We start from the raw sequence: 10000 nt of genomic DNA on the forward strand, positions 1-10000 counted from the left end.
TTTAAAATATATATTATATATATATATATAATTATTATTATATGTATATATGTATATATGTATATATGTATATGTATATATTATATATTATATATATTAATATATATTATAATATATATATATATAACTATATATATTATATATATATATATATATATATATATATATAATGTATATAGCTGTAGCTGTAGCTGTAACTTTTATTGATATGAAGATATACAAGCAGTTAGTAGTTATACTTGACTTGAATGTATAGATATATAAAAATCAAATATGTACATTTTGATTTGATGTAAGGATAGAGGTGAATATGGTGGTCGTTAATTTGATTTTTCTGTTCAGTTAATCAATCTCCAGAAGTTAATGGATGTTGTCATTTATGGTTAAGATGATTTTTTTTTTCTTTTTGATCACAAGATATTTACTTTCATTTTAAAATATTGATATGTACCTGAATCTGGCAAAAAAATTTATCAAATCTTTTGCATGTAGTTGAAGAAATTCTCTTTCATTATATTTCATTGTTTAGGCCTCATCATCACCTCATGAAGATGATATAGATGAAGACCTAATCTGGGCCCAGCTTCTAAGTTCACGATCGGCAGGATTTTTAATGGGTGCTTCATGTGGTGGCGGAAACATGAAGGTGGTAGATGAGGAATATAAAGCACAAGGACTGAGACCCAGGTTGGAGAATGCTTTGCTTGATTGTTCTCTTCCTCTTATGGTTGTCTTAAGCAGTATCATTCAGTTGTGAAAAAGGGCTATGAAATATTTAGTAATAATGGTACTTATATATATATTTTCATGTTGCATACTGTTATTTTTAACCTTTAAAGGCTGTGATTTTTAGGCCTAACCTTGCCCCTCAGCTGTAATTCAGCTCAAATTGTAAACCTTTACTGTGGACAAATATGATCATTATTATTTGAAAAGCTCAGTTTACAGATCAGAAAATACATGCCTTGTGCTGGTATGACAAATAGTGGAGCAACAAAATAGAAAAGTTACTTTTTGCACATGAATGCATATAGAAACACTATATACATCTAGATAAAGACACATATATTGAAATTAAATAAATATTCATGGTAATTTATATAGTGATAAATTGTGTATTTAGCATGTAATTCTGTATATATAAAATAGATATTGAGAAGCCAAATAACATTGCCAGTAGCACAACCAAGGCTGGTGGTGACAAGGAAGGTAGAGGAAGAGGTCCACAGAGTAGGAAAGGGGCAAAGGTTGGTGGTTGTTGTGGTCCTTGATGGACAGGAGAGTATAGAGGTGCCTGATGGAGGCAATGCAGCCTTTAGGGGTTAAAGAGACCAGATAACTTGTGACCCTTATCCTACTGCATCAGGAAGGCTTGTATTCCTTGATAAACTCCCCTATCTTGTTTCAAGAGCTGTTTGATTTGGAGCATGAATAGGTTACAAGTTGTCTAATATTCTTTGTATCTAATAAAGAACATTATTTGCTTTATAATGAGACTTTAGGCTGCATGGAAGCAGAGGACAGGTGATTTAGTAGATGCCTTATTACTTTATATGCTCTTATTGCTATTACAGTAATAAAAATAACTGGATGCCCTCTGAGATGCTGCTTGGTTCTCTTCTATTTTTTTTCCCACAAGTTAGACTGAATTAGACTTCATTTTAGTTTGTAGAGATGCCATTGATATGCATTGACACTGACGAATCTTAAAATGTTTAAAAGGATGAGAGATTCCCAGAGGTTAATTTTTTTGAAAGTAGATATGTCTTACGTAGTCGGGAAGTTATGATTAAATTTTAAGGGAAATATCAGTCTACATATATGTCTGTCTTTAGATATTTATTGATTTATATATCTAAATATTTACCCCCAAAAACCACTTTTAAAACCAACATAGGGCCTTTTTGAAACTAAAAATTTTTCCCCTAAAATTTTTGTGCCCTTTTAGAAATTTTTTCCCTTTTTATGGAAATTTTGGGAAAAGCTTTAAACCCGAAAAGGGGTTAAATTCCCGGGGCCATTATTTGGAAAAAGAGGTTTAACTAAAGTTTGGGAAACGGCCCCGGGGGGGGAAAGAATTTATGCCGTTTTGGAGGGGTGTTTGGGTTTTTGGAACTTTCGGGTTTTGGGGGGGTTTTGTGATAGCTTTTAATTAATCTTTCCCAAAAAAAGTTTTTTCTTTTGCAAATTTTCCCTTTATATTTTTTAAAAGGAAAAAAATTTTTAAAAGTTTAGGAAAATTTTTAAAAAATTTATAATTTAAAAAAATTTGTTAAAAAGAGTTTTTTTAGAGTGTTTTGCCAAAAAAGGGAAAATTTAGAATGGGACAAAAGTTTTAGGTTTAAAAGGTTTGCAAATTAGGTTAAAAATTTTTTCCTTTTGGGGAAGTTTTTAAAATTAAAAAATTAAATGTTCTGCGAAACCTGTTTTTAAAAGATTGCAAAAATTTCTTTTTAAAAGTAATTGGGAATTTTTCTCCTTTTTGTTTTTTGATTATTAAAAACCCTAATTTTTAAAAAATATTTTTTTGGGATTATTTTTGCAAAAGAGAAGAGGGAAAAGGGGGAGGGGGAGAAAAAAAAGGGGGGGAAAGGAAAAAATTTTGGGAAATTTGAAAAACGAGAAAAACAAAAAACCCAGAAGGGTTTTTCAAACCCAAGGGAAAAAAGGGGGGAAAGCAAAAAAGGGGAGAGGGGGGGGGAGAGAGAGGGGGGAGGGAAAGGGGAGAGAAGGAGGGGGGAAAGGAGAGGGGGGGAGAGAAGGGGAGGGGGAAGAGAAGAGGGAAAGAGGTGAGAGTTAGAGGGGGAGGTTAGAAAAGGGAAAATTTAAAGGGGGGAGGGGGGGAGGTTAGAGGGGGAGATTTAAAAGAGGGAGGGAGGGGAAGTTAGAGAGGGGAGATTTAGAGAGGGAGGGGTTAGAGAGGGGATTTTGAGAGAGGGGATTTAGAGAGGAGAGGGGGGTTTAGAGAGGGGAGAGTTAAAAGGGGAGGAGAGAGTTAGAGAGAGAAAATTTTTAAAGAGAGAGAGAGTTAGAGAAAAGAGGGGTTAGAGAGGGGGAGGGGGTTGAGAGAGAGATTTTAGAGGGGGTGAGAGTTTAGAGAGAGAGAGTTAGGGGAGAGAGAGTTAGAGAGAGAAAAGGAGAGTTTAGAGGGGAGGATTTTTAGAGAGAGAGATTTAAAAGAGGAGAGATTTTAGAGAGAGAGAGTTAGAGAGCGAGGTTAGGGGAGAGGGGTTGAGAGAGGGTTTAGGGGAGGGGGAGGTTAGAGAAGAGATTTTGGGGAAGAGAGTTAGAGGGGGGAGAGGGGAAGAGGGAGAGAGAGAGAAGGTAGAAGGGGAGAGGGGGGAAGGGGAAAGGGGTTTTGAGGGAGAGGGAAAAGGGGGGGAGAGAGGGGGGGAGAGGGGGGGGGAGGGGGGGAGAGGAGAGAGAGAGGGAAGAGAGGGGGAGGGAGAGGAGAGGGAGAGGGGGGGGAGAGAGCGAAAGAGAGAGGGGAGAAGGAGAGGGAGGGGGGAGAGAGGGGGGAAGGGGGAGATTTAAGTTTAAATTTTTTTAAAAAGTTTTTTTTTTGGGTTTTGAAATTTTATTTGGGTTACAAGGGTTTTTTATTTTGGTTGTGTTAATGTCTGTTTAAAGGTTGGCCTCCCCCCAAGGTGCAGTCCCTAAGGGGGAATTGAACCCGGAGGGCCTTTGCCCCCCCCGTTGGGAAACGGGGCCAAACATTTAACCCCTTAAGGGCCCGGGGGCAATTCCGGGGGAAAGGGGGCGGGGGGGGAAGGAGGGAGGGGGAAGGCCCAAAACCCCGGGCCCGGACGGGGGAAGGGGGAAAGAGAGGGGGGGGGGAAAAGGGGGAAGGGGGAAGGGGGAGGGAGTGAGGGGGAAAAGAGGGGGGGAAAAGAGGGGAGGGGGGGAGGGGGGGATGGGGGGGGAAGGGGGGGAGAGAGAGAGGGGGAGGGAGGGGGGGGGGGGGAGAGGGAAGAGGGGAGAGAGGGAGGGAAGGGGGGGGGGAGAGAGGGCCCCGGGGGGAGGGGGAGGGAGAGGGAGAGGGGGGGAGATGAGGAGAGGGGGGGGGGGGGGAAAGGGAAAGGAGCGGGGGAAGGGGGGGAGGGAAGGGAGGAGAGAGGGGGGGAAAAGGGAGGGGGGGAGGGAGAGGAAGGGGGGAGAAGGGGGAGGGGGGGGGGAGGAAGGGGGGAGGGAGAGAGAAAAAAGGGGGGAGGGGGGGGGAGGGGGGAGGGAGGGGGAAAGGAGAGGGAAGGGGAAAGAGGGGGGGAAAGGGGGGAAAGGGGAAAAGGAGTTTGAGAGGGGAGGGAGGGAAGAGGAAGGGAGAGAGAGAGGGGGGAGGGAGAGGAAGGGAGAGGGGAAGGGGGGAGGGGGGGAGGGGAAAGGGAGGGGGGGAGAGAAGGGCCAAGGGATGGGGGGAAGGGAGGAGATAAAAAGAGAGGAGGGGGAAAAAGGGAGAAAAGACGGAAGGGGGGAAAAGAGAGGGAGAGAGAGAGGAGGGAGGGGGGAAAAAGGGAAAGAACCGGGGGGGGGGGGGGGAAAAGGAGGGGAGGGGGGAGGGGGCGAGGGGGAGAAAAGCCCAAGGGAGAGAGAAGGGGGTGAGGGGGAGGAAAAGGGACGGGGAGAGAGGAGTGGAGGGGGAAAAGGGAGTTTGGGGGAAAAAGGGTGAGAAAAATAGAGAGGGACGATTCGGGGAAGAGAGAGAGGGGAGCGGGAGGGAAATGGGAGGGAGGGGGGAAAGAGATGATAAGGAAAAGGCGGGGAAAAGAAGGGGAGGGCGAGGGAGGGGGAGGGGGAGAGAGGGGGGAGGGGGAAGGGCGGGGGGGGGAAAAAAAAAGGGAAGAGGGGGATAGAGAAGGGGGGAATGGGGAGGATTGGAGAGGGGGGGGGAAAACCCGGGGAAAAGGGAGAGAGGGGGGAAGAGGAGAGGGGGGGAATTAGGGCAAAGGAAGGAGGGGGAGGGAAGAGGAGAGAGAGAGGGGAAGGAGGAAAAAGGAGGGGGAACGGGGGGGAAAGAGGGAGGGGAGGAGAGGGAAGGGGGGGGGGGAGAGAGAGAGGGGAAGGGGAGAGGGAGGGAGAGGGCCGAGGGTAAATAAAGGAGAGAGTGAGGGGAAAAAGGAGAGGGGGAGGGGAAGGGGAGAGGGAAAGGGGAGAGGAGGGAGGAGGGGGGGTGGGGGGGAGAGAGAGAGGCGAGAGGGAGAGGAGGGAGAGAGGGAGAGAGGGAAAGGGGGAGGGAGAGGGAGGGGGGAGAGAGAGGGGAGGGGAGGGAGGGGGGAAGTGGGGAGGGGAGGGAGGGGGGTGTGAGAGAGAGAGAAGAGGGGGAGAGAGGGAGAGCCGAGAGGGGGGGGAAATTTGGGCTTTTTTAAATTGGATCATTTATAATTTATTTATAATTAGATGATATGTTTTTCCTTACAGATATTTCGACTGTATAGATATCTGCAAAGTTCATAGTAATTGGTCTGAAGTACGTGTGACTGGAACCTTGCCTTCAATAGCGGGAATGGGACGGGTTTGACCCTACCCTTATTCCCGTTCTAAAAACCAACAAAAGGGTGGAATTTCACTTTTTTTCGGGAAAGGGGCCACGGGTTTTATGGCAATTTTTAGTTGTTTATTATAATTGTCTAAGTATCGTCATCACTTTTTGATGGAAATTATAGCATAGAATAGACCTAAAATATTTTTGTAATAAGAAAATTGGAATTTTTAATGTTTTTTATTAAATAGAAGTGCTTTTATTTTTTTAAAAAGAGGATATAAAATGTATTTTAAATCTTCCCAGGAGAAAAAGTATTGAAAAATTAAATTTATATTCATGCATAGTGTAAGGGTTTGTATGAGAGATGACAAAAAGCATTCCCATTTAACATATTACATATATGCATGATAATTTAATACTTTTCCCCCTTTTTTAAAGGGAAATTTGTATTTTCCCCAAAAATTAATTTTCCTTTTTTAAAAATTTATTTTCATGTTGCATTTGTCTTTTTTTTTTTTCTTTCTGATTTTAGGCATTTGATGGATCACAATACCATAAATCTTAAATGCTTTTTTTGGGCCCGGGTTTTTAAAAAGGGAAAATTGTTTTTTTAAAAACAAAAGCTTTTAAAAAAATTTTTTTTTAGGAAAACTTTTAAAATTTTGTTTTTTTTTAATTAAAATTTTTATTTATAAATAAAATTTGTATATTATTAATAATTCTCTTCCCCTCTTCTTCTCTCTTCTCTCTCTCTACCCCTCTCTCTCTCTCTTCTCTCTCCCCCCCTCTCTCCTCTCTCCCCCCTCTAAAATTTTTCCCCTTTTCTCTTCCCCCTTTTTTCTCTCTCTTTCTTTTTTTCTTTTTTCTCTTCTTTCTCCTTTTTTCTCTCTCTCTCTCTCCCTCTCTTTTCTTTCTCTCTCTCTCTCTCCCCTCTCTCTCTCTCCCCCTCTCTTTTCTCTCTCCTTTTTCCCCTCTCTTTTCCTCTCTCTTTTCCCCTCTCTCTCTCTCTCTCTCTCTCCCTCTCCCCTTTCTCTCTCTCCTTCCTTTTCTTCCCCTCTTCCTCTCTTTTTTCTCTCTTTTCCCTTTCTCTCTCTCTTCTCCCTTCTTCTCTCTCTCTCCCTTTCTCTCTCTCCCTCCCCTTTTTCTCTCTCTCTCTCTCTCTTTCTCCTCTCTCCCCCTCTCTTTCTTTTTCTTCCCCTCTCCCCCCCTTTTCTCTCTCTTTCTCTCTCCTTCTCTCTCCCCTTCCCCTCTCTCTCTTTTTCTCTCTCTTTTTCCCCTCTCTTCTCTCTCTTCTCTTTTTCTTTCTCTCTCTCTCCCTTTTTTCCCCTCTTTTCTCCTTTTTCTCCTCTCTTCCCCCTCTCTCCTCTCTCTCTCCCTCTCTCTCTCTCTCTTTTTCCCCCCTTTCTTCTCTCTCTCTCTCTCTTTTCTCTCTCTTCTCTCTTCTCTCTCTCCTCTCTCTCTCTCTCTCTCTCTATTTCCCCTCTCCTCTTCCCCTCTCTCTCTCTCTCTCTCCTCCCCATCTCTCTCCTTTTCTCTTTTTCTCTCTCTCTCCTCTTTCCCCTCTTCTCCTATCTCTTCTCTCTCTCTCTCCCCCTCTCCCCTCTCTCTCTCTCTCCTCTTCCCCTTTTTCTCTCTCTTTTCCCCTCTCTCTCTATAATTTTTTTTTTATATTTTTTTATATTTTTTTTTTTTTTTTTCCTTTTTTTCCCCCCCCTTTTTTTTCTTTTCTTTTTTTATTTTTTTTTTTTTTTTTTTAAAAATATATATAATTTTTTTGTATTAAAAATATAAAATTATAAAATTTTATTAAAATTTTATTATAATTTTATTATATATTTTTATAAAATATAAATATATAATATATAAAAACAAATATATATATTTTTTTTTTATATATATATATATATATATATATATATAATTAAAATATATTATAATATATATATATTATATAATTTTTAATTTTTTAAATGTGTTTTTTGTTGGTTTTATATTTAAAAATATATATTTTTTATTTATATGATAATAATCTATTAATATAAAAATATATATAATATATATTATTTATATATATTTAATATATATTATATATATATAAAATATATATAAAATTTAAAAATTTGTGGGGTTTTTTTTTTGTATTTAAAATATTTTAAAATATAAATATATATATATATAATTATATTAATATAATATAAAGTATATAATATAATGTTGGATTTATTAGGATATTCATTAAATTTTTTAATTATATATGAATTTTTGTAATTTTTTAAATTTTTTATAATAGTTTTTAAAGTAATATACCAAAAATAGGAAAATAAATATTATATTTAATTTTAAATTTTTGATATTAAAAATATTTTATATATTTAAAATTAAATTTTATTGGTATTATATTTTTTAAAATCTTTAATTCTATATTTTAATATATTTTATATATAAAATTTTATTAAATATTATATATTAATATATAATAATTATATAAAATAAAAAAAATTTTTTTTATTTAATATTAATACCAAAAAATACCTTTTATAATAATAATATTTTAAATTTTTTTTTTTTATGTGTTTTTGTTTTTTTTGGTTTTTTTGGGTTTTTTTATTTTTATTATGTATATTATTTTAAAAAAAAAAATATTTTATTTTTATTATATTTTATATATATTAATATATATATTATAAAAAATATATATTTTAAAATATACATATATATAAAAATATTAAATTTTATATAATAAAATATAATATTTATATAATATTTAGATAAAAATATATATATATATAATATATAAAAATAAAATATATATATTTTTAAATATATTAAATTTTACATATTAAAATAAAAATAAAAAATTTTAATTATAATTATCTTTTTTTATTTTTTTTTTTTTGTGTTTGTTTGTTTTGGTGGGGTTTGAGGTGTGTTGGTGTTTGTGGATAAACTATTTTATGTTAATGTGTATTTTAAATTTTTCCACAACACCACAAATAAATTTTTAAAAAAAAATTAAAAAATTAAAAATTTTAAAAATTATAAATTTTTATTTATATACAAATTAATTTTTAAATTTTTATTTATAAATTTAAAAAAATTTATTTTACAAATTGAAAAATTAAAATATTAATTTGTTTTTTTTATTAAAAAAAATTAAATTTTTAAAAATAAAAAAATCTTTTTGTAGGGTATGATATTATAAAAAGGGTGTTTTATTTAAATGGTAATATATTTTTTATTTTTTGATTTTTGATATTAATAGGGGGTCCTGGGAAATAATAAGTTTTATGGTCAGGGAAAAAAAAAACCCCCAAATTTTTAATAAGGGGAAATAAGCCGACGGGATTTAAACAAAAGTGGAAATTTAAATTGAGGTATTTTCCCTTTAAAGGAAAATTTTTTCCAACAAAGTAATTTAAAAAAAAAAAAATAAATAAATGTAAAAAAAATAATATTTAAAATGATTTGATAGAAATTTTTAGAAACACAACATAAAATTTTTTGGGTTTTTAATTAATCACAAATTACAAACAAAATCCTTAAATTTCAAATTCAGAAAAAATTCAAAACACCCTAACCTTGTTTTGTTTTCCAAAACCTCTTTCAAACAAAACAACCCCCAAGATATTAAAATTTCCCCAAAACAAGGGGGCGGGGAAATTTGTAAGGTGCTGGGTTTTTGTTGGAAGCTTGGGGCAAAAGGTGTGTGGTTACCTTTTAAAACGGTAAAAAAACAGGTTTGTTCTTCCAAAAAAGGGGTTTTTTTTGATGTTTTGAAAAATTTCCAAAATACACGTTTAAAAAAGGGTTTAATTTTTGCCCAAAAGGGACTGGAAAAAACCGTTCCAGAAAAAAAATTTTCAATTTTTAAAAGGGAAACCTCAAATTTAGAAAATTTTTAAAACTGGGCCAGGGAAGTCTAGAATTATTTTTAGGGGGTTTAGGGGGAAATTTTCCCAAAATGTTGATAAATGAAGGAAAAAAGGGGAAAAATTTTAAAAAAAAGGGTATTGGAAAAAGGCCCCGGGCTTTTCCCCCGGGAAAAAAAAAAACAAAAAGCGGGGAATTTCCCCAAAACAGGGGGTACTTCAAATTTAAATTTAAAAAAATAAATTTAACAAAAATTTATTCTAACTTTTTTTTTTTTTTTTTTTTTTTTTTTTTTTTTTTTTTTTTTTTTTTTTTTTTTTTTTAAACCCGAGGGGTTTCCCTAAAAAAAATTTAATTTTTTTAACGGGGGGCCCTAAACGGCCCCCCGGGCCAAAACCCGAAACTTTTTTTTAAAAAAAAAAAATTTTGCCCCGAATTCCCAAGGGAAATAAAACTTCTTTTGGGTTTTTTAAACCCGCCCCCTTTAAGCTTATATGGCTGTTTGCTTAGCTTTCAACCACTGGCATACAGGTATGCAGGTTTGTCTTCCATGTCTTTGGTGTGATGTTTTGTATCACTTGGCAACTAGGTGCATGCAGTGGTTATAGAGTATATATCGTCCTTTGTTCCATGGTCAGTGGAAATAATCCAGTA

General features: G+C 36.2%; 1 protein-coding gene across 1 annotated transcript in view; it reads left to right on the forward strand.

Annotated features, from left to right (window-relative positions):
* Window positions 1–9839: 9839 nt before the first annotated feature.
* The window catches only part of LOC119589807 (calpain-D-like), a gene marked incomplete at its 3' end in the record, with an annotated part of 3389 nt that continues 3228 nt past the window's right edge, over window positions 9840–10000 (forward strand). The window contains 1 exon segment of the mRNA XM_037938378.1: window positions 9840–9877. Within this exon segment, the coding sequence (XP_037794306.1) occupies window positions 9841–9877 (37 nt within the window).

Source organism: Penaeus monodon, chromosome 3, assembly GCF_015228065.2.
Source record: "Penaeus monodon isolate SGIC_2016 chromosome 3, NSTDA_Pmon_1, whole genome shotgun sequence".
NCBI lineage: Eukaryota > Metazoa > Arthropoda > Malacostraca > Decapoda > Penaeidae > Penaeus > Penaeus monodon.